General features: G+C 36.3%; 1 protein-coding gene across 25 annotated transcripts in view; it reads right to left on the bottom strand.

Annotated features, from left to right (window-relative positions):
* Positions 1-25,161, bottom strand: part of ABI3B (ABI family member 3 binding protein) — a 244,785-nt gene that overhangs the window by 51,195 nt on the left and 168,429 nt on the right. For 12 of the 25 annotated variants that reach the window (XM_011734009.2, XM_011734020.2, XM_011734013.2 and 9 more), the window contains 16 exons: positions 24,471-24,554; positions 23,073-23,129; positions 22,199-22,282; positions 20,676-20,735; positions 19,814-19,897; positions 18,152-18,208; positions 17,053-17,112; positions 16,314-16,394; positions 15,560-15,619; positions 13,288-13,362; positions 12,126-12,182; positions 11,383-11,454; positions 10,903-10,950; positions 10,086-10,151; positions 7,831-7,905; positions 4,503-4,577 (listed from right to left, as the gene is read on the bottom strand). In XM_011734009.2, coding sequence (XP_011732311.2) covers positions 4,503-4,577; positions 7,831-7,905; positions 10,086-10,151; positions 10,903-10,950; positions 11,383-11,454; positions 12,126-12,182; positions 13,288-13,362; positions 15,560-15,619; positions 16,314-16,394; positions 17,053-17,112; positions 18,152-18,208; positions 19,814-19,897; positions 20,676-20,735; positions 22,199-22,282; positions 23,073-23,129; positions 24,471-24,554 — 1,095 coding nt within the window. The remainder of the gene's footprint in view (positions 1-4,502; positions 4,578-7,830; positions 7,906-10,085; positions 10,152-10,902; positions 10,951-11,382; positions 11,455-12,125; positions 12,183-13,287; positions 13,363-15,559; positions 15,620-16,313; positions 16,395-17,052; positions 17,113-18,151; positions 18,209-19,813; positions 19,898-20,675; positions 20,736-22,198; positions 22,283-23,072; positions 23,130-24,470; positions 24,555-25,161) is intronic. The other 13 variants (XM_011734026.2, XM_071092515.1, XM_024791442.2 and 10 more) reach the window with 9 other exon arrangements.

The following is a 25,161-nucleotide window of genomic DNA, read 5'->3' as shown; positions in this document are numbered from 1 at the left end:
ACCTAAAAGCCCTCAAACATATGAATCCAATTTACATTGTTTTCATCTCTCAATAATCTCATATGCCTAGCAATGTAGTCATTCCGAATCATGCTGTTTCTCAGCTATATGGAGCGTGGAGTCTTGCTCTGTCGCCTGGCCTGGAGTGCAGTGGTGTGAACTCGGTTCACTGCAAGCTCCGCCTCTCTGCTTCACGCCATTCTCCTGCCTCAGCCTCCCGAGTAGCTGGGACTACTACAGGCGTCTACCACCACGCCCGGCTAATTTTTTTAGTAGAGACAGGGTTTCACCATGTTAGCCAAGATGGTCTTGATCTCCTGACCTCGTGATCCGCCCGCCTCGGCCTCTGAAAGTGTTGGGATTACAGACATGAGCCACCGCGCCCAGCCTGGAGCACTTTTTATACCTCTGAATCTTTGCTGTCTTAAAAATCATCAATAGCTACCTATCTATTAAAATCTATCTTAAAGTTCATTTTCTTGATAATACCTTCTCTAATTCTTACATTAAAATGTATTACTTTTCTGTTATTTCATTTTTTGTTTATATCACTAACCCATTAATTACTGAGATTTGGCTTGTTTTATAGTTATTGATATTTTTCCTATTTTCTCCACTGTACTGTGTTGGGTGGTAGAGATCATATCTAATTCTTTTAATCCTGATTTTATCCCTAAGCATGGAACCAGGCAGATAAGTGGCAATCAATATATGTTGAATTGAACATGCATTAGTGCATTTTTTTTAAAGAACAAATCTGGAAAAGATGGGCAATTCCCATGAACCAGCATTGTACTTTGCTAAGCAACATTTTAAAGACTCAAATTGACCTCTCCAAAAAGTCTCTAATTCTTTTCCAGGGAATTGTAAAACAGTATTAAAAAATCTAGGCCAGGTGTGGTGGCTTACACCTGTGGTCCCAGCTACTTGGGAGGCTGAGGCAGGAGGATCACTTGAGCACAGGAGATCGAGGCTGCAGTGAGCTATGATTGCATCACTGCACTCCAGCCTGGGCAACAGAGTGATACCCTGTCAAAAAAAACAAAAAACAAAAAACAAAAAACAAAAAACAAAACAAAACAAAAAACAGAAAAGAAAGATCTAAAGAAATAATTTATTAATCACATCAATGGCATATACAAGCTTACAGAGATTTTGAGGCAAAGAGAAAGGCACTGAGTCACTAAAATTTGAGGGGAAGCATATTGATGTTTAATATATCATCAGGCAAATAAGCAAATTGCTGATTAACTCCTGATTTGAATTCTCATATTTGAGAAGAAAGATATCTTGCCTCTAGGAAAATTGATTTGAAAAAAAAAAAAAAAACTATTTTAACAAAGAATAAATTTACACAGTACATCCCTTAAGGGGAAAAAGAAGAAGCTTTAGGAAAAAATGGCAAAATGTCTAGAGGATGATAATGAAACACTGTAGAACAGTAATGGTAACAGTATGATCTTAAGGAGGCAGTTCTCTACCCTGCTTATCCCAGCTCCCATTTTGACAAAAAGTATAAATGGAAATAATTGTTAACTATTGTTATCTTGGCTTGCTCAATTCTAAATGTATTGTCTTCTAAGACTATATCAGAAAACATACATTTATTAGGTGAATGTCCAATCAGGTTTCTCCCTAATATAAATCTGGCAATATTTTAAAGTACGTAATCCAAGCAAATGATTGCTTTATGAACTCTATCATTTTAACCAATAAGGCTCAATTTTTAAGAAATATTCAGAATTACTTATTCTTAATTAGTTCACAAAAAACTCCTCTTAAAACCAGTTTAACTGAAAACATAAAACTACAGAAATCCTGAAGAGTGTGACTACAAATAATTTTCCAAAGGGAAGAGACACATGGAACATTCATGAGGATTTGGATAGCTTGCTGAAATCTAGATTTTCTTCCTGGTTTCCTCCTGATGACTGAAATCTATCCCAATGCCTGGGGGCCGGAAGGTTGACCACAAAGCCAAGACAGGTCTTGGTGTAGAAAGGAACTCATAAGGAAGACAGAGCTCTGTTGAGCCAGGAACCTCCTGTTTAGACTCCAAGTTAAATGGCACCTATTTTCTAGTGAGGGAGTTATTTGCTCTGAATTCTAAATCATTCTTCCAAGGTAGATGTGGAGAAAAGTCACTTTCATTTTGGTGTGGGCAGGGAGTGTGGGCTCAATTTGTCAAGATTCCTCATTAAATGTTATAGATAATTCAACTGAGTGGCTGGAAGGGTTTTTCTAAAGGCCTCACTGGATGAAGCTGGTGTTATGCCTAGGAATCTACAGAATGGAAGTGCTGTACAATGAATCTGAGACTGACTTCCTCTTTCATAAGGTCAAGAAATCCAAGTTTGTTACTTCTGATCTCTCTCAGAATAAATCTTGAGATAAATGTCACAACGAAACATAACGCTGTCCTGAATTCAGCACTACATTTTAAATTTTTAGACTTTTACAGAAGAGTTTATTTCTCCAGGATGCTAATACGTATTCAAATACACATGTCATTTACCCTGTTTTTTTGAAGTATAACCCACAGGACCTGGTAAACAAAGTATTGGGTTCATTAGGGTATGAATTTGAGCCTAGATAAAATCTAAAAACTGTCTGAACACATCAGAATCCAATGTGTTTGGTTTTCTCACTTCTGAGAAAACTGAAATGTAGTACGAGTTGCCTTATGATTATTCCTGGCGGTGCCACACCCCTGGGGCAAGGGAGAAGAAGCCTGATCATATGGCAGGGCCAACACCAGGTTTAGGGACAGAACCTTAACTCTGAACATGTGGAGCTGGAGAGGTGACAGAAGACCACTAAGACAGGCCGTAGTTCTCCAGGAGGCAGTTCTCTACTCTGCTCATTCAAACTCCGGATAAAACGTATAAATAGGGATAGTTGTTAACTATTTGTGTTGTTACAGGGATCAAGATCACAGGTTAGGGTTTCTATGAAAAACAAGGTGTTGGTAGAATTAAGGCAAGTTTTTTTTTTTTTTCTTTCCTGCTAAAAGTGGTTTGCTCTTTATAACTTAGCTGTGGGAGAACATTTGAAGAATGTGGTTGAAGAGAAGGACTAGTTAACAGAAAAGATTTTAAAATAAATACCTTAAAAATAATTTTATGATAGTAAATTCCAAAGGTATATGAAAGTAGAAAAATAGTAGAACGAATTCTTAGGTACTCACCACCTGGCTTCAATAATGGCCAACTCATGCCCAGTAGGGCAAATATTAAATATTAAAAGAGGAAAAAAACTTAACTATTCAATATATTGGTGTAATGAGATTATACCAATAATATTATTTTTTATACTGAAAAGGGAAAGTAAATAAAGTCACTCAAATCTACTGTTATGGATAACAAATTAATTTCCATTACATTCATTTCCACAATTGAAAATAAGCTGATCTTTTGCAAGTGAGATGAGGTTTTTTTCTTACTTCCTGTTTATAATATTGGCTATTGTGTTTGGTGGTACAAATTTACATTATAGACTTCAGGGCAAAGGAGATTCTCTCTAGCCTGCTACCACCACCACCAAATTGTCTATACCACAGCAGCAATAATAGCCTTTGCTTATACAATCTGGAAAACATTATAGCAAGTGAATTCAGGCTTGCTTCCAAAATGCTATCATTTTATACTATAGCTTAGAAATTATTTGGCTCTGGGAATGTTCTATATGTTTTAGGAGCATTTAGGAATTTATAATAATTGTACCTTTAAAAAGAAAGAGGAAAAACTCACAGTATTTCTCAGATTCTCTAGTTAAAAATGAGCTTGGCTTTTTAGAGAAAGTTGTTCAGTTACCAGTGGCTTCCTGAGGCCACTTGAAGACTTCATGTGAACAGTGGTGGTAATATCCATGAAATGTCTGGGCCCTTGGAATCCCTACCCTGGATACTCCACAAACATGAGATTACCTTCCCCATATGTGAACAAAAGGCCTTCTCAGATGATTGGCAAAAAACAGATTTGTAACTAAAGAAACCATTGTGTGTGCGCGAAAGAAATTTCTTAACCCAAGCTATGTCTCCACAGAATAGAATGTGACAGGGAAAAAACTCAATGTGGACATAGTACAATTTACGTATCCAAGTAAATGACGAAACATCATTGCCTCTATTTGTAAAAACACTAATTTATCATTTGTAGGGAAGAGCAAAAGTCTTTATCTTTGTGTTTAGTGAAATATTTGAGCATAGCAGAGCTAGAATTGGCAGCATTTTTTTTTTTGTAAGTCAGGGAATAAGAGAACTTTAGTTCTAGAAAGACATTCTAACCTTGGCATAATTCTCTGCCTTTTGACTGCGATCACAGCTTTACTAGATGAACAAGTGGACACTCTTATGAAACTTCTGAAATTATACCACATATGATACAACATGGGATTTAAAAATAAGTGAAATATTGACCTCACTTCCATCAAGTCTCATGTTTCACTGAAGCAGAGTGGGGCAGTCGAACACGTTTGGCTTAAACATGAAATAAAGCATTTACCAGGTGTGGTGTATGACACTTCTGGACTCGGTGACGTTTTTGGTTTTGCAGTAATACGCTGGGGCCCCTTAGGAACTGAAAGAGAGAACTCATATTGTAAGTCATTTGGTTTCAGCACCTTCCAGTCATGCTTAACACATAAGGCATGCCAAGGTGTAGCCTGAACACTGACAAAACAAAGTATTACCCATATGGGAGTCAGACAGAAGACCAATCCTTAAGCTCTACAAATAGCTTAGTTAGAATTCCAGATAATTATAGAAGAGTGAAATCTGAGAAACTGCAAAATTTCAAATTACAAAGCATCAGAGTAAGAGGACGGCTTTTTAGAAATCTATTTCAGAGGAGACGGCAACTGAATGCCTGTAAGAGAGCTTTTCTTTACTGGACATGTTTGCTTGACTTCTCCTTAAACCCATTTTTATGTCTTTCCTTAAAGACAAAGTAGGTAAAGATGGTGAGGTCAGGGTGGAATCCTATGGAGCATGGATATGCTTGAAGTCCTCTCGGGCAACAGCAGAGTAGTAAGCAGACAATGCAATGGAATGGGCTGGTTCACATCTTACCCGCCCTGCATTTCTCTGGCCCCAGAGAAACCTTCAAATGAATTTGTTGACAACTAAAATTAGATTTCCACAACTGTTCCTTGGGAACAATGAAGTACTAATATAATAGACACCAAGAAAATAAGTCTAACAATTATAGTGTATTCTATGATTTCAAAAGTGCTTTTATAAGGTTTACACCCTTTGAGTCTCACCATAATGTTGGGAGGAAGGAATTATTAGCTACACTTTAAAGCTGAGGAAACAGAGCTTCGGGTGTGTGACAGCATCTGCTCGAGGCTATGGTTAAGTACCAGAGTCAGGACTTGAACCAAATGCTGAGGATCAAACATTATCAATAGGTCTAAACATTTGGGCTCTCTATATCCCAGTTCTGCAGGGCAGATTTTCACTTGCTTCTCATTTTTTAAGGTGAAATAATAAACCCGCCCTAACTCAAGATATGGTTGTAAGAATCCAATGTGAAATGTCAAAATGATGTGAAAATTACACTATTATAATTTTTTTCCACTTCTCAAGGAGCTTTACAAATTTGGTTTTGAAGAATCTGAGTATATTCTGATTTTCACATTGTTTGCCCATGCAAAATCTAGGAGCACCCATAATTTTGATGGTTATAAGAAATTCTAGGCATCCAATTAACAATAATGTTGCTATTACCTGTAAACACTGGGATCTAAGAAATCAAACTTTATTGACTTATCAAATATTCCTTATGCTTTTTTTCAGATTTTAGATCTCTTTTTGCCTTTGAATGCCAAATATAGATTTAAACATTGCCAATTTATAAACACACTTTCAGTAACACTAACAATAAAGGTGACATGCCCAAATTACAGAATCTTATTATGTGAAAGGTGGTAAACAAAATCTGTTGCACTTTAAGTTGTAAATACTATTGATAGATGATATTATAGCCCAACAACAATAGTTTGTATTGATCATGCATACAAACAGGACACTCTCCTGTCCAAATGACTTTTTGAAATTTGCAGGAACTAGCCAAGGGTAAGGGAAGAAGTATTAGAATTTGACTATTTGTCTTTAAAATATTTTGTGATATATACGTGTACATATACACACTTCCTTGAAAAACTATCAAAATCCAGGATACTGCTGGAACCTATTACACGAGTCACATTCTTGTGGGATAAGGAGGTCTCAATTCTACCCACTTTGAAAAAGAATAAGTAGAATGCATTTTGTTTTTCATGACCAGTTTTCCAAATTGTTCCCTTACATTAAGTAGCACTGACAAAGCCAGAAGTGTCTGGTTTGCAGCTACTTTCCACAAGAGATGCTGATGGACTGGAAGTTGCTTCAATCGGGACATCAGAAGGCTCTCTCACTACATTCTGGCAGCCACTCCATGGTTTCAGAGTTAGAGAGTGGAACTCACTGAGCACGTGAATCTCTGAAGAGCCTGTCTTGTCAAGAAAGGTTGGCTAAAAGTCTAAGTCAAAATGAAATAAATTTGAAACTTAGAATATAATAATGGAAAATTAGAGCAAGCTCCTGATTTACTAAACTGCATTTTAATAAAGTACAAAGTACATCTTAAAAAGATAAAATTGCAAATAATTTTGTCCTATTACTTCATATCTTTTACTTTAAAAATTTTGTACTGACCATGATTCATGCCTGAGTGTTTTAATTTTTAGTATTTATTTTTCATCTTTTATAGTTCAACATTCAGGTTTTCATGCTTTCTTCTTCCCATTTGTTTTCTACTTTTGTTCTATGCTTTATATTCAAATCCAAAGCTGAGAGCTTCTTCTCAATTTTGTCTCTTATTTTTAAAGTTAGATTTTAGTTTCCTATTATAACAAATTTAATATACTTTATTTAATAATTTGGCATATTCTTAAAACTTTGATGTTTTTATTCATATTCATTATTATTCACTAATCATTATTTTCTCAGACTTTTAGTATGTTAATGTTTCAAATGTATTATTTAAAATTTCATATTATTTTGGGGGAATGCTGCCTTGGTACCTTCATATATTTATTATCAGAATTATTTTCATAACTAAGTTTTAGTAATTCAAACATATTTAAAATTATGCTAAATAAGGCAGAATTAAAATCATAGAAAAAATTTAATGATAGGTAAAATTTCCCTCAATTGATATTAGAGACCACACCTAAAACTACAGGGGATTTCTTTTCCCCTGTAGAAAAACAAGAATGACAGTACCTAATGGCAGAGATTCTGAGGTATGAGTAAAATATTTGTGGTGGGAATCCAGAATCACCACCTGGATCAAGCATAATGTGACGGTGCTAAACATTTTCCTTTCCCCAGACCAGATCAGTGGTAGCAAAGGTTCCTTTCCCGGTATCCTGGGTGGGTACACCTCACACATTTGTTGTAGTCAGGCCATGTATTGAGGAAAATGTCAAATTAGATGATTGACAGAAGGAAGCACATTCAGGAATAGTGGAAGGGATAGGAGTGTAGTCTCAGGCCGGGGAAGGAAAAGGAAGTAGGCAGGCTACTCTTTCTAAGCAATGCCATTCATGTCCACCTCATCTCCAATAACACAACATTAAGGGAAGCTTTGTGGAATAAGCTCTTCCAATGATGTACTTTTTTAGTAAGTCCCAAAAGAAATTTAAATATTTATTAGGTTACAGAGGAAGACTTGCTTTGCAAATGTTAAAGACTCAATCTGCTATCGTAACTATTAATGAACAATTTGCTAGAATAAGCCCACTAACCTCAAACTTTTCAAGCTAAAATGTAAAATATATCTTTACCTGGTTGTGTTTGTGGAATTCTTGGGCGTGGCGATGTTTTTGGCTTAGGAAGAGCACGCGGTGTCTGCTTGGGAGCTAAAAGAAAGGATATAGGTTCGGAAATTTTGAGCCCTTCAAGAATGACAGTACCTAAGCCTCTAGAAGCTCGGAGATGTTTACTGAATGGCTGAAGACCTAAATACCCAACGATTAAGGCTCCTAAAGATCTGTAAAGTATAGGAAGGCAACTTTTTTATGTAACAGAAAACAAAACAAAAAGTCACATTAAATGATATCTAAGATGTTCAGCTGGCAAAATGAAACTTGGGATTTCAGAAATACTGACATCAAATACCTTTTAAATAGTTTGAAAATAAATTCATAATAACAAGAATTCATCCTTATTGTAAGTTCATATAATTTTATCAGAATATTTAGTTGTACTATTTTAAATGCAAATACATGTTTTCTAAATAAAAAACAAAGTTAACATGTTATAGTCCAAATATACAATGTATTTTAATAGTAAGTGCTAATGGAAAATTAATGTTACTAAACAAAATGCAGTTTTATTGGTTATATAGGGGAAAAGAGGGAAGATAAATTGAACACCAAGGATATTTTCTATGGAGAGTTATTCCTTTGCTGAGCAAATCCTAAAGAAATTCTAGGACAATCAGTGTAAAAACCAATTTTTTCTTCACCAAAAAAATGAAAAATCTATCCTGCTGAAGGAAAGGAATTATCAGATGCAAGGTTGCAGCTTGTGGAAACACCTCATCTGGTTGAATTAAAATGTGTTTGGGATAAAGAAAGGTAAGAAGAAACATGGTGAATGTCATGTAGCTTCAGACACCTTAAGAAAAACTTGCTGAAAGTTAAGAGTTATTTGACACCAGAAGTTTCTGAAGGAGTCTGCAGAATCTTCTTCCTGATACTAAATGAAAAAACACAAGGTATACAATGGTTTCAGTGGAATCTTCTTGCCTGTAGAGAGATGAATACTGATAAATGTTGGAGATGATCTGGTTTAGAAGCCTGGAACCTGGGGGATTAGAGCTCCCTTTGCTAATCACTGGATCTACGGTCTCAGGTTTTTCACCAAAATTACACAATTTTTAAGAACCCTTCCAATCTTAAAATTCTGTCATTCTAGAGTTTCTCACAGTTTGTGATTTTCTGATTCTCAACTACCCTACTTGCTAAGGTTCTAACTGATTTGCCACTTACTTTCCCCAGAGGATAAGAAAGACCATCTGAAGGTTAGGCATGTCATGAAGCAATTCCATGAAAAACGATACAGAATGAGATAAGAATCACTAATAGCAGTATTTACAATGAGACATGCCAATAATATTATTATAGTTATTAAGAACAAAATTTGGAAAAGTTAGGTATAACTGTCAGATTTTGTTATTTTAGTCAATGTAGGTTTTCTTTTTTGTTAAAATACTGTAGGGTTTATAGGCAACATCTAGTAGGATATTCAGCAGACAGTGAGTAAACGTAAAATCTGCATCTCCCTTTGAAACAGAGTAATATAAAAATAATTTACTGACAATCAAAACAGAAGTTTGGGCTTATTTATAACCTTCTATTACATCGAAACCTATAGCTATTGAGAGGATTTTTTAAAATAAGAGGCATATTTAGTTATTCATGTTGATTATTTTTCATTCATTTCAAACTCCACTTTGGCTTATCACAAAGGTTTTGTGATAAGCCACAGTAATTGTTTTGATTTTGTTTTTTCTTATTTGTGTGCAGTGAAATGGCCAAAGCACTGCAGAAAGGAGTGGAAAGAAGTAAGGTACCTGAATAGCTACAAGGTGACTGGCCAGTACACTCCCTTTCATGTGGATTGCAGTCAAACCTGTTTCTGGAGGTTTCTTTGAAAGTCAAACTCAAATCAGAAAGCTTAAAATACTTTTTACATGATCACAGAACTTGTAAAACTAGTTGAGATGAATTGGAATTAAAATCAGAATATACATATTTTAAAATGGAACAGAATATAAATGTTCTTCCCAGAAGCATTCCGATTCCCTGAATTAAACACTTGCAGAGTAACTGAGAGGTCTTTTTCAACCATATCCTAAAGAACAACACTGCCGTTTGAGTAATTATCAACGACAGCGGGACATCAGACAGATAGGATTACCCATCAAAGTCTGTGGGCAGAATGATAAAGTCAGGGCCTCTGATGTCTTGAGGTGACCATGCTGACATTCTGTGAACACTCACCTCATATATGACATACAAAATAACGTATTTACCGGGTTCAGTCTGAGGCTCATCTGGGCTGGGTAGGGTTATAGATTGAGAAGGCAGAGGCGACGTTTCTATGGTAATTGAAGGAAAGTACGCAGGTTACTATAGCACTCGACAGACCTTGAGTACAGATAACAGGCAGGATGGTAACAAATGTATTTTTCAAAATAAAGAAAATTGCAAGGCTGCAGCAAAACAGCATTCCTACTCCTTCATAATGCATTTAGTTAAAAAAAAAATGGTTGCAGATGCAGCTTACAAAGTACTTCTAAAATTCTCATTTCACATTAGAACTCTACCTCCTCAACAATGCCAGAAAGATATATTCAATAGGAATCATGAAGGGAAAAAGAATTTTAAAAATATTATAGTATGAGTCATTTAAGCAGCACTGACTTTCACTTAAAGAATGGAGAAGAAAACCACGTATGTAAATAAATGTGATGGGATGAGTGTTAATGGAAAGTATGTTGCTAGGTCAAAAAGTATAAATGGATCATCACACCGAAAAAGCATTATCTGAAACATTTGACACAATGCCAAGCTGGCAGGATGTACAGTGTTAGGAAAAAAAATTTTTAGATTCAACAGTTCTGCTGACTTATGAAGAGAAAAAAAGCAAAGTCTTGTTACACAACTGAATGGGAGGAAAGACATTTTTGGACAATGGTTATGGATAGGAGCACCTTGAAAGAAAAGCAACTGCCATGGTGAAGAGTGACGGTGTAACGTGAATTCACAATGAGATAGACCCGGAGGTTCTCAGGCGATGGTGGCAATGAGGACAGAAAGCACACAGCATTGGGCTACCGAGGTTATTACCTAGTGTGGTCTCAGGTGGTTCAGACACATATGTAACAGATTCCACAACTGTACCAAAACAAAGGAGAAAAAGTTTAGAAACTAAGATATTAAGCTATAGTGAAGTATTTTTGAGAACATCAAATTTTATTAAGAATTTGCATCATAATTTTACAGACAGGACAATGGATTTAGACAGGAAAAAAGAATTAGGAGAAAAATCCTATTCTATAATACTAATTCACCAATTAATATTTATGTTTTAATTGTCATTAACTGGGTTTCCAATGTTATTATACCTCAACCTTTAGACTTCAGCAGAGAAACAGGAATTTATTTCTGTATTCAGAGACAGTCAATTATCACCTTAAGAATTCAAGAACGTTGGAAGCTATAGCTCTTCAAATCTGTTTGTGAATCAATGTCATATTCCATGGATGTAACTGAGGTTAATTTAAAATGTGTAGAAAAAATGAATCTAAGCATTAAAACCTTTGCTACCTTCAGTCTTTGGCTCCTCTGGCCAGAGTGGTGCTTTGGCAGTGGGATATACATAGTCTGTTTTGGCTGGTGCTAGGGAAGAAACGGGAATGGCTGGTTAGTGGTGGGCAGCCCAAAGCATGCTGTAATAGAACCCTGCATTTAATTTGAAAAAGAATTGAGCTATCTTAAGCAGATGCACTCTTGAGAATAATTAACATTTAGGTAGATTATGAAGATGACCACAATTTAGGAGGGCAGAATGAAAGCAGGAAATGAAGGCAGTGCGCTATGTGGGAAACGCACACCCCATACACAATGTATGGGAGACTCGACAGCAATTCTACCTGGAACAAAGCAGATAATTCCACTTTCACTTTTTTTTGTATAAGAATTCCAGTTAGAAACACACATAGAATGAGTACTTGGAGAGCAAAAGCATGGGATGAATCCTAAAAGTGATGTGAAAATGAAAAATAGGTTGGGCATATATGTACATATTCATATTGAAAGAGCAATCAGAAAAGGTTAAATTTTTCACTTTGAGTGAGAATAAGGAAATTATGAAACTTGCATAGCAATACAGCAGATGTGAACACAATGTGCTGTATACAATGACATTCAAGACCCATTGGATGAGCACAGCCAAGCTGGGAGGAGCACGTGGCTATGAAATGTCACAAAGCATGAGGACGTCCAGAGATGACTTTGCAATGAGATGGAAAAGCACATATGCTTGACTTCCCATTGGGGAACATTTTTACCTATAGTCTCCTTTGGTGACTCAGTACTAAATGTAACCGATTCCAGAACATCAGAAACTAGTAAAAAACAGAAAATGGTACAATTGATAAAGGATAGGTTGTAAGTACTTACAAAAGTGCTTTGCATCCTGTACGTGTTCAATGTTAGGATAACAACATTATTAACACTAAGGGAAGCTCTCATAACTGAACTGAATTCACAACATTATAACTACTGTAGGTTACCATTAGCAACCCACTTTGTACATTCAACATGAGTACCAAAATGTCATTTATCTAATTAAAAGATACTCAGAAGAGATGGAAAGAAATTACAGTCCTATACTAGAAAAATATACGGATCTAGTGTTTTAAAATAAATGTCAGGAAGCAGCAACAACATTGCTAATACTGATTTTTTAAATTTGCATCCATTTTTTTACCCAGACCGGGTCTGGCTTTATCAACCAGATGGGTAGGATGGCATGAACATGGCTCACTGCAGTCTTGACCTCCTGGGCTCAATGGTCTTCCCACCTCAGCCTCCTAAGTAGCTGGGACTACAGGCGTGCACCACCATGCCCAGCTAATGTTTGTATTTTTTGTAGAGTTGGGGTTTTGCCAAGGCTGGTCATAAAATTCTGAGCTCAAGCAACCCACCAGCCTTGACCTACCGAAGTGTTGGGATTGCAGGTGAGTCACTATGCCTGGCCTATTTACAGGCTTGAAGGGCAGTATGTTTTAAAGGGTACACATTGTTTATGAGGAAATTTTATTATTTTTACTGAAGTGAGAAATTTCTCCTTCCTTGATGGTCACATTTGAACTAGTGTTCTTTTAGCACAAATTTAATTTACTATTAAAGAGAGCCACAAACTTGTAACTGTTGAAAAAATAAGGATAAATAATAAAATTAGTTCTTCTAAGTGGTTTGTCAACCACTTAATCAGATATGTGATTATTTTTAGAATGATACAAATGCAAAGTATTTTTATACATTCAAGTAGTAATATTAATGTATTACTAATTTAACATATGCAATCACAAAAAAGAACATTGTGCAATATTTACAATTAATGTGTATTCCTTTTTCATTTTTTATCTTTGGAAATATAACTTAGAGAATTACAGTGTGCCTCTTAAAGCACACAGTATACCCAGACAGATAAAACAATCTATTTACCAGGTTGACTTTCTGTCATTTCTAGACTTGGTGATGTCACTGGTTTCAAAATAAGAGTTTGCAGGTCAGTGGGAGCTGAAAGAAGAGGGTCTCAATTGTAAAAGTAATTTTATTTATTTCATAGGTTTTAGACAGAGGTAGCAGTGAACTAAAATACACAGATCCTGAAAATCATGAGGTTACGGAGAGTCATACAGAATGTGCCCTGTTTAAAGCAGATGTCAGCAAACTATAGCCCTTCCAAGTCTAGCCCTCTGCCTGGCTTGTGGGCCAATAATGGTTCTCACATTTTTTTTAAGTGATGGGAAAAAACAAAAAGTGATATTTCATGACACGTGAAAATGGTATGAAGTTCAAATAAAGTTTTATTGGAAGACAGCTATATAATGAACTAAAATTGTTCAGGGCATATTCATGTATCAGCTTTGGTTGCCTTCCAGCTAAAACAGCAGAATTGAGTAGCTCTAACAGAAACCGAATGGCCCACAAATTCTAAAATAGTTATTGTTTAACTTTTCACAGAAAAAAAATTGCTGACTCCTGATTCAAAATATCCCTCTGAAAAAGCAGGAGCCTATTTGGAAAATTAAGTTCTCATGGACTATTGTATCTGAATCTCAGTTCCCACAAGAGCTAAGAGCTGCCTGTAACTGATTTCATGATAGTAACATTAACAAAATGTTAAATATCATCTAGGAGCGCTTTGTTCTATATTTTAGTTTCACCATCCCCTTAGCCACCCTTTACAAGTATTGACACTTATTTTATTTGTGCTGTTCCCACCCTTCCACCCTATAATCCAAATCCTATAATTATTTCAAAGCCCAACTACTCTCTGTCATCAGCCCACATCGTTCCTTGACTCCTGTAAAGATTGTCTGTTTTTACTACTCAAACAAGCAGTTCTCGTAGGAGGAAATTGCTCTATATCTAGAAAACTGTATCTAAGAAAACCTTAGGGTTTCTTCACAATTACTTTGTACTGTAAGACGTAAAATCTGTCCTTTCTTTCGGTTTCTACCTCTGCTCCTTATTCCACCCCATTCAATTGTTAATATGGTGCTGGGTACACAAAGAATGAGGAAGTGATTATTTTCTTAAGCAAAAGTAGCAGCACCATTGAGAAAGAGATGAATGAAATGGAACAAGAAATGTGTAAGATCCATCCTTTGTTAGATACAGTCCTTATATGCAGGGCACACGATAAATTCAGCCACTGGATAGATCTCCCTCAGCTATCAATCTAATAATGAGTCCTGTAATTGTCAAGCTGTTGACCACTATAAGTGCCTTTTCTCTTTGAAGGCACAGAAATGGGAAGATATTCAAGCTTATTTTGATACCTGTGATTCAAGTGCAATGGGCTAGAGGGACTCCTTAAACCTTCTAAAACCTAAACCATAGATTTTTGTTATTTCAACTGAGAGGCTTTAGGGAGTTTAAGGTCTGAGGGATGGAATAACCCCTATTCATCCTCCTTTCTGTTTTTGAAACTAAAAGATGATGATCTTGGGTTGCTATAGTGTTTGTAGGTCTAGAAAGCATTGAAAGCATTGTATGTAGACCTGTGTTTTCTAAAACAGGTTAGATTTTCTTGAGTTTATTTCCTAAATTAAAAAAAATTACTACTTTGTTTCTGCTCACTAAGGGTTCCCTTAGAGACCCTTAGTATGAAGTTCAAATACCACATATGAAGTGATTAAAGGAATAAATATTGAACATGCGTAGATATTCAGAGGGATTCCTACTTAGCAAAGATTAAGAGCCATTGCTAAACTGTGGTGAAGAAGAGTGGTCAAGCTCATCAGTGACTGAGGAGCCTGGAACTTTCAGGGAAAAGCTATTTTAATGTAATAGGGACACCTTGTACCTTAAAATAGGAAGAAAATAATGAGACTAAGACACAGGTTTTATAGAAACTAAGTTACTCAAAGGGAGTTCATGGTACTTAATTGTTGCTTTATAGATCTAAATACCAAATGGAAGGGTATTTAGGTCTATAAATACTAAATACCAATTTGGATCTCAGATTTAACACTGAATCATATGGTGCAATTTTAAAGAGAGTTTCACAATGGACAGCTGTCCTTCACTGGGTCCAGGGACATCTGCGAAAAACAGGTAACACCAAGACTGCTGACTATTTTAAAATGAAGTGTAGAATGGAATAACAGCGTCTTAGGAAGCAGAAGCAACTCTGGCCATGATGGTGCTCAAGTAGGTTTTTAAACAGCAATAAAAAGCATTTAATACAAGTCACAAAAATCATTACCAAATGTTGTTCCTGGAGCATCAGTTCTATGAACAACAGGTTCAAAGCCTGTAAAAGAAACTAACCAAAAGCAACATTAAAAAAAAACCCTCAATTTTTATTTTCAAACATGAGTTTCAAATTAGACACAATTTTTTTTTTAAACTTTGGAATTGATAGGAAGCATATAGTTGCTTTTGGAAGATTTGGCCACACTAGCTAGAACAATTCATCACAGAAGGTAGTTACAATCTTTGAACTCTGCTACATATATTGATATTATCCACATGAGGTTTTCCTAGGTATTTGGTTTTCTAAGTAGTATGGATGTTTGCTTTGGAAATTTGTTTAGGCAACAGATATGAAAATATATAGAGAAATATATATGAAAGTAACTTGTTGCTTTTCTTGGAAGTTGAAAAAAATGCCTGTTTATGTAACCATGTCTATAACAAATGGATCACATGTTTCAATGCAGATATAGCAATAAATACCCATGAGTACGCTAATCTCGCTGTAAACACATCTTTAAAGAGGGACCAAAAACGTCATCCAAACCAAGTCATTTAGGAGATCAGGCACCCAAGTGTCCCCAAGCCATGTTCTCCTGGACGGCTCTGTATGAGAAGGAGCTGCTACCATGTCAAATAATTTGATTCTTAGAAAACATGATGACTGTTACTTCCTGTCATAGGCATTTTGTTAGGACTTCATTGGGACAGCCCACCAGGGTTCAGGTTCCTTGGCTCCTTAAACCAAGGATTCATACATTTACCCGATTTGTTCTGAGGTACTTCAGGACTTGATGTAGTTTTGGGTCTGGGACGGGGACGACGTGTCCGTTGTGTTTTAGGAGCTGAAGGAAGAAACTTTGGATTACTCTAGTGCAGGTGGCTTTGGAGACAAACTTTAGGTTTTTAAAGGTATGTCATATTTCCTTGAGATTTAAGTCATATGTCTTTTAAGATTAAAATATTTTCTATTTTGTTAATTTTTTTAATCACTGAAAGATTCTTGAGACAGGAAACTTATGTATAAAATCAAGTTGAAAAGTGAAGAGACTCATACATCTTTAACTTCAAAAACACTAGAGCCAAACTCTGGATGATAGAATCTTAGGCTCACACTAAATCTTTTGAGTATGCCAAAGAATCCACGATACCATAAGAACTGTTAGAGTTTAGTCAGTTTAGATAAGATATAGCCACCAGCAACTGTGTTTGAAATTTAGCTTTAGACATGAATGCTGTTTAGACAAAAGCAGATGACACAAATTCAAATAAGATTACATGGTAGACTCTGAACTAGGTCCATGCATAGCTTTTGAAAATAATAGGTAACTTCTAAGGATCACTAATACTCTAATATAAAGTTGAAGGACAATATAAAGTTGAAGGACAGCAGAGGATGACAAGATAGTCCTACAAAGCTGATGACAATGTGATTATGATAATGATGGAACGGATTTGAAAATAAGCAGGGAAAAATTATTCAGGAATACAGAATATCATTACCTAATGTTGTTTCTGGAACCTTGGTTCTAAAAGTGTCAGGTTCAAGGACTGTAGTAACAACTAGACAAAAATAATAAAATAAAGCAAAGAGATTTAACTTGAATATTAATTTCACACGTCAATTTTTAAGCTTCAGAACTGAGAGAAAAGTAAGACTTGTTTTTTGCAGATTTAGCCAAACCATGGTCAGGCACTCATTAGTCTCGTAAGATAGACTTGCAAGATAGCATTGCACTCAGTTTAATATCACTATGTGGTCAACAAGACATTCTCCTAGATGTTTGATTATCTGATTCTTGCTACATATTAGTGGAAGATTGTTGGACAAGCTTTTTACGCATTTGCATAATATATGCTTTTCTAACTTTACTGAAAAAGGCATTTATCAGTCTATTTGCACTTCTATAGAAGTTGGGATAAATGTCTTGTTATCTACTGTTTAAATAACTATGGGTACAATAAAGAGTTCATATGTATGAAAGCATAAAGAACACCATGTAATTAATAAACTGTGCTCATCAAAATCTCAAAGTATTCCTTGATTCAGTAAAAGTTAAGAAACTGTTAAACCTTAATAGAGATGAATAAAGAGTCAGTCTATCCTATTATGGAAGCCTATCATTAAAACTTTCAAGACTTAGGTACATTTTACAATTTGAGAATTTACTATAAACATCATTCCTTGAAACAAAAAAATAAATGTTACACAGATCCTAATATAATAAAAAACAATATGAGCAAAGAAACACTGTGCTTCCCTATAATTGATGAGGAATAAGCAGCATAAATAAGGGATAGCTGGAGATTCGTGTTTGAAATGCAGCTTAAAATGGTCAATGCTGTCGAAACAAATGCACATGATCGCATGACATAACGTTGAACAGTTAAAAGCAGTTTGATGTCCTGATATTAGTTCATGCACAGTTCTCTCAAATTCAACTGATAATTTGACATGGAGTCTAGCATAATTTCAAGATAAAGACTATAATGGAATGATGACAAAGAATGACAGAATGGTCTTACGATGTAGAAGAAACTGACTACAGTGGATGACAATAAGCAGGAAGAGCACTATTTGAAGGACACACATTCTCATTACCCATGGTTTTTGGAGCTTCAGTTCTGAGAATACCAGGTTCAAGATCTGTAACAGGAACTAATTAAAAGCAATGAAATAAACACTTGTGAAAAGCCAGTAAATTATATCTTTCCAGTATAATACTGCTTCAATCAGTATATAGCAATTTTAAGAAATTTTCTGAAATTTGATACTTGTTATTTGAAGACTTGGCCATCTTATAGCCAGATAAACAATTTTTTAAGAGGCACTTAGTCACAGCCTACACAATTTGGCACACATCTCAGTAAAGCCCACATAATATTCTCCTAGGTGTCTGAGTACTTAATTCCAACTAGAAGACTTCCTTAGAAGCTTATTCAGGCATTTTGCCAAATATATACTTATCTAACTGTCCTAGTAACTGTTGGCATGTTTGTGGAAGCTTTAATAATGTGTCTAAATGAGCAAGAATATAGTCAACAGCCTGTTTGAGAGAAGACACAGCAAAGAATAAAGCAAAGTGAATCTTAGGGAGATTTCTTTTGCAGTAAAGGCACTCAACAAATCAGGATAAGGGACAAACACGCAGAGTAGCTCTCTACTCCCATCATAAAAATGCGGGACCCTAGATGGATGATGCTACTTGGGTCAGATGCAGACTTTCGAGTCATATCTTCAAGGACTTTCTTCAGCTGCTCTTATAAACCCTTCCAAATGCAGCTGTCATCACTACTTAGAAGCAGAATCCTGTGTGTTTCTGGAAGCCTGTGCCCTCTGACTTGCCTCTACCCCTCCTGTCTTTCTGACTCTCTTCATCTCTAAGATTTTAAGACCCAACTTCTTTCCAATTATTTATTCTTCATAACATTTTCTTTTTCTAAGCTTATTGATGTGAACAGCACCCCTCAAAACAAGTTCAATTTGCCCAGGTACACTCTCTTGCTTCAATCTTTGGGACAGGTTTTGACCTTGACTATACTACAGAGTAAGATGTGAAAAACAAGCTTCCTCCTCCTGTGATAGCCTCACAGTTGTTGATGTGGCTGTGGGAAGACAGAAGGCACTTAAATATTTTTCTAGAAATAAAAATGCAAGTTCTATTTAAGGCATTTTGTCTTTATGAGGACAATTGAATGAAATAAAAAGTAGTAAATAAGAGGCCGGGTGTGGTGGCTTACGCCTGTAATCCCAGCACTTTGGGAGGCTGAGGCAAGCAGAACATGTGGTCAGGAGTTTGAGGACGGTCTGACCAACATGGTGAAACCTGTCTCTACTAAAAATACAAAAATTAGCCGGGCGTGGTGGTGCACGCCTGTAATCCCAGCTACTCAGGAGGCTGAGGCAGGAGAATCACTTGAACTGGGAGGCAGAGATTGCAGTGAGCTGAGATTGTGTCATTGCACTCCAGCCTGGGCAACAGAGTAAGACTCTGTCTCCAAAAAAAAAAAAAAAAAAAAATAGTAAATAAGATACATAGTAAGAGACAAACCTGTATGCAGAAAGTGCAAGGAATTCACCTGCCACACAGATCTATCCCAATTGTGTTCTCCTTTGCTAACTCAACAGGGGGAGCAGCAGCAGATGATTTTGTGCCTTCACCCACATGGTGCTCACACGGGCCATCACTCCCATCGTTGGCATCCATTATAAATTCCCGAGAACTGCTAGGATGAGCTACTTTAACCAGAAACCCGAATTTACCCGGTTTGGTCTGAGGAACCTCAGGACTTGGTGTGGTTTTAGTTTTGGGACGTGGACGACGAGTTCGTTGTGATGTTTTAGGAGCTGAAGAAAGAAAACCTTCAGTTACTACAGAGTCCGTAGTTCAGAAGCTATGAGTAGCATGACACACGGTTTGAGATCTCTTAAAACTTACTAGATTTTCTCATATTTCAGGAAATATGTCTTTTAAACTTTTTAATTAGAAACATTTACTATTATCATAATAGTATGTCTCCTTTTACAATTGAAGAAAGTTTTTTGGGAGAAAGTGTCACATTCTAAAATGAAATTGCTAATTTAAGAAGTGAACAATAGTCAATAGGACTCATCAAATAAAAAGGTTAAGAGTCACTGCTAAAATATCACAGTGCTGGTAGTCAGTTGTAAGTTCTTTCACAATTACTAAAATAAGACCACATAATTAACAAACACGTCAATCAGAGAATATCACATAGATAGCAAAAATAAGTGAGTAAGTAGAACTTTAGATTCATAAAGAAACTCTTTGGTACCACAATAATGTTAGAATCAAGAAAACTGCATTTTAAAGTCACCTTGAACAAAAAAGTTGGTTAAAAAAACACACTGGATGACAAAATAATTTCAGATGGTTACATACCCAAAAGATAGCCTGAGTTAGGTTCATGCATGGCTCTTTTAAAAACAAAGGGTGATTTAAGAGTCAGTATTTTCAATACCTTTAGGATGAAGAATATGATGGAATGACAACAGAGAATGATGATGTAGTCTTAAAAAGCATAAGAATCTGCGGCTATGATGATGGAATGGGTTTGACGATGAGAAGGAAGGACACTTAATGAGGACTGCAACGTGCTATTACCTTGTGTTGTCACCCAAGTCTCAGTTCTGAGTGTAACAGGTTTGAGCTCTGCAGTAGGAACTGACCAAAAGCATTAAAATTAACCAAATGATTATTTTAAATGAATGTAAACTCAAAACTTTTCTTCAAAAATGAGTCTTACTAGTATAATACAGCCTATAGAATTATATGGCAACCTTTAAAACTAAAAAAGTAGGCAGTTGATTTCCAGAAATTCGATACCTAAGACAGGTACCTAAGTCAGGTACCTATTTCCTTATTCCTCATTCTGGTTATCTAATTAATAATCCAAAATGGACTATGTAGGTATTGCTAGGAATTCATCTTTGGAAAGAGACAGAGGTCTTAGCATGATGAATTGAGTAGGATATACCTCCATTCTGAGCAAAGAGAGAACATGCCCTCATGTGGAAAGAACAGCTTGCTGATGTCTACCAGATCAAATCCCAACTGCTCCATCAGGGACCTAGGCATCTCTGCCATGGGTATCCATGGTCCTAGTGAGATTCAGAAGGGATTTGCCTGTCATCTTGAAGACTTTTTTTTTTTTTTTTTTTTGAGATGGAGTTTTGCTGTTACCCAGGCTGGAGTGCAGTGACGTGATCTCAGCTCATTGCAACCTCCACCTCCTGGGGTTCAAGCAATTCTCTGCCTCAGCCTCCTGAGTAGCTAGGATTACAGGCACCCACCACCATGCCCAGCTAACTGTTGTATTTTTAGTAGAGACAGGGTTTCACCATCTTGGCCAGGCTGGTCTTGAACTCCTGACCTCATGATCCACCCACCTCGGCCTCCCAAAGTGCTAGGATTACAGGTGTTAGCCACTGTGCCCAGCAAAGTAAGAAATTTTTTTTATCAATTGTCCAGTTAGACTGTCTCCTCTGGTTGGTCTCTACTTGTGTCTCTTCCTTCTGATTTTATTCTTCCCACCCTTCTACTCATCCCTGTGTCTTGGTGATTTCAAGGCTCCATTTCTTCTTAATCTATATTTCCCTTCTCCAAATATTTACACACTAAGCATATCTTGTTGACAGCACTCCAAAACCAGTCTCATATTTGCACAGATACTGCCCCATACCATCTTTTACTTTATTTACAAAGGAAAGGCTTCTGTTCTCAACTGTCTCACAAGTTTGAGGATCAAAATGCATCTCTGACATCTGATGTATACCCCAAATGTGCTAATATGATTGGGAGGATATCTAAGGCACTTAATGTTTGTTGACTTGAGCTGAATATGTCTAATTTTTCTAAAGAAGTTTTATTTTTAAGAGATAAATGGACGTTAATAAAATGCACAGTGCCAGAGAGGACTGCACAGAGGAAGCATGAGGCATTCAGTTGCTTCACAGATCTCCTAACGGTGTTTCTCTTACAGTTTCACAGTGGGATCTGCCGCTGACCATGAGTTGTAGTTTCCCTCTCACAGGGGCCTATTGGTTACTCCCAACCACTGGGATTACTCTTAAGACCATGCTGGCTTAGGCTGCAGGGACTCTTTAAACCAGGAACACATGGTTTACCTGGTTTGGATTCAGGTACTTCAGGACGTGGTGTGGTTTTTGTTCTGAGACGTGGACGACGTGTCCGTTGTGATGTTTTGGAAGCTGAAGGAAGAAGTTCTTGGGTTACTACATAACTACACTATCTATGATTCTAGAAGCTGTGCAGGGTAAAAAACATTACTTTCTACTGCTTGATAGGTGTTTGCCTTTTAGTTTGAGATTTTTTGTCACATACATTCCTCCTTATAGATCTTTTATCATAGAAAGTTCCTTAAGACAAAAAACACTTTTTAATTTGAGAAATAAAGATTAGAAATTTTAATGAAAATCTCATAGGGTAGCTTTACTGGGTACCAAAAAGGTTAAGTACTATTGCCAAATTTTAACAGATAATGAAGGACAGTTCCACTAAATCTGAGATTTACAACTTAGTCTTTTAATTTTTGGCACATATTCTATAGAGCTATTAAAATCTGAATATATTGTGATCTTACTAGAGACAAAACAATAAATTTCTATGCAAATAGAAAAAAGGGTAGAAATTTAGGTGCAAAATGGGTCCTCTTTGCTTTATAAGAGTTAATAGCTTTATCTGTCCAGGTAGGAGTTAGAAACCCACTAACATGTTTGAAACACAGCTTTATCACAAACACTGTTTAAACAAAACACAGAATAACATGACAATTCAAGCAGGCCATATGGCAAATAAATGTCTTCCTGTAGATTCATGCATAACTGCTTCTCTTAAAAGCAACAGTTAAGAGTCTTCATAATTTTAAGAAGAGTTGAATGGCCATCAAGAATGACACTGTTGTCACATGAAACAAATTGAAACTCTAGGTTTGACAATAAGCAAAAGCAGCTTGTCAAAAACACTGTGTATCAACATTACCTAATGTTGTTGAGGCCTCAGGTCTAAGAGTGACAGGTTCTAGGACTGTAGCAGGAACTGACCAAAACAACATGTAAATCAAAGAGATTTTTAAACATATGAGAAGTCAGAATACTCACATGCAAACAAATTTTACTAGTATGTCAATTCTTCCATAGAAACAAAGAAAAAAATTAACTTCTTAACTGAGGGGAAGAATGCGTGTTTGTTCATTGATGATTTGGCCAAACTATAGGCACGGGGAGTCCCAGGCTTAGCTTTTGAACTATGTTGAGAAGCTTAAAGAAGTCAACATGAAATTCTATTAGGTTTTTAACTAATGAATTAATATGAAAACTGCACTGGAAAATATTTTAATGCATTTATCTCACATATACTTAGAAATTATCTTAAAAGATACAATTACTCTGTACTTCTGAACATGAGCACTTATTATGTATAAGTAAACATGGATAAAAGAGACAGTTCATATGTTTGAAACCAATATAAAAAATTAATCATTGAAGTGGACTATGTTCATCTTGCCAGGAACTCATCTATAGACAGAGTTTGAGATCTCTGTCCAAGCCATGACACTTACTAAGAGTACAGGGTGGTCACTCAACCTGCAATAACTGGTAGAGCATCTGTCTGCTGTCAGCCCAGAATAAAGGGAAATCAAAAGCTTTTGATGTCTCTGTATCAAATCTAAAGCTTCTGAATCAGGCCCTCAAAATCCTTCTTCATCTGGCTTGATGACCCTTCCAAATGCACCATCATCAACAGTCATACATGACCATCTAGAAGGAATCCATCTAGACTGGACTGCCTTTCTAGCTGACCCAACACATGTGGTCCTTCTGCTCTAGTTCATTCTTCCCTCCATGCATCCAAATCCTCAGTGGGCCCAAGGTCCAAGTCCAATCCACCTCGATCTTTTCTTTTGAGCTAAAACATAAAGATCATTACTTTATGTTTGTGTCAGGCAAGCTTAGCTTCAACTCCACTCCTTCTGCAGTAAAATAACTCTCCTACAGCTGACATATCACCCATGGTTGCCAATGTGGGAATGGGAATATGCAAGGCACTTACAATTACATTTACTTGAACTGAATATGTTGGCTCTGCTAAAGAAGTTCTACTTTTAAGATGTGAATGGAATTTGACAGTAAGAAATATACTAACCATGTAGTTTCAAAGAAAAGTCTCACATAGAAATAATAAGATATGCTGGCACCAGTTGGGTCTCAGCCACACATTCTCCTTGAAAGCTGAGCAGAGGCGATGGTACTGATGATGCCTCATGCCCTTGTGCTTAGGGAGAATAAGACCTGTTGCTGCTCAGCATTGGCACTGCTTCAGTCCCCACTGCCACAGGCTGCCAGGGATCACCCTTAAACCAAGGAATCACAGATTTACCGGGTTTGGTCTCAGGTGCCTGAGGGCTTGGTGTAGTTTTAGGTCTGGGACGTGGAGGGCGGGTTCTTTTTGATGTTTTGGTAGCTGAAGGAAGAAAAAGCCTTGTGTTACTCTAGGTCTTAAGATTCTGGATACTGAGGAAAGGTTTTTCCAAAACTTGTCAGATCTCCTAAAGTTCCAGGAACTTCAGTTGTTTTCAGTTTTACTTTTTCATTCCTTTTATAACGATGTATCATTTTATCATTGATGGTACTTTTCAGGCAAATTCATGTATACAGTCAAGTTGCTCACCCAAGGAGCGAAGATTAGCACTTGTATTGAGAAACTTACAGAACTTCCTCACTGGGAAAAAAAAATGATTGGGGCAAAGTATTCAATGAGAAAGGATAGGAAGTTAGGGTCACATTAAGGAATAGGTTTATAATTTAAGATTTCAGACTTCAGTAATTCCCTAATTGTCAAACTAGTAATAAAACATATCATTACTTAAAGCACCAATAAAGAAAGAAACATACTGGGCATTTTTTTTTTAAATCTAGAAACTCAGATGTGCAAAGGAGAGTAAGAGTAGGCATTATTGCCAATCAGCTTAGATAAGAAATAGATCCCAATTTGTTTTAAACTCAATGTTAATATAGAACTCTGTTAAATGAAGCATGAGATGATATGATAATTTCAAATATGCTACATG

The sequence above is a fragment of the Macaca nemestrina genome, chromosome 2, assembly GCF_043159975.1.
Source record: "Macaca nemestrina isolate mMacNem1 chromosome 2, mMacNem.hap1, whole genome shotgun sequence".
NCBI lineage: Eukaryota > Metazoa > Chordata > Mammalia > Primates > Cercopithecidae > Macaca > Macaca nemestrina.
This window is presented reverse-complemented; position numbering and strand designations above follow the sequence as displayed.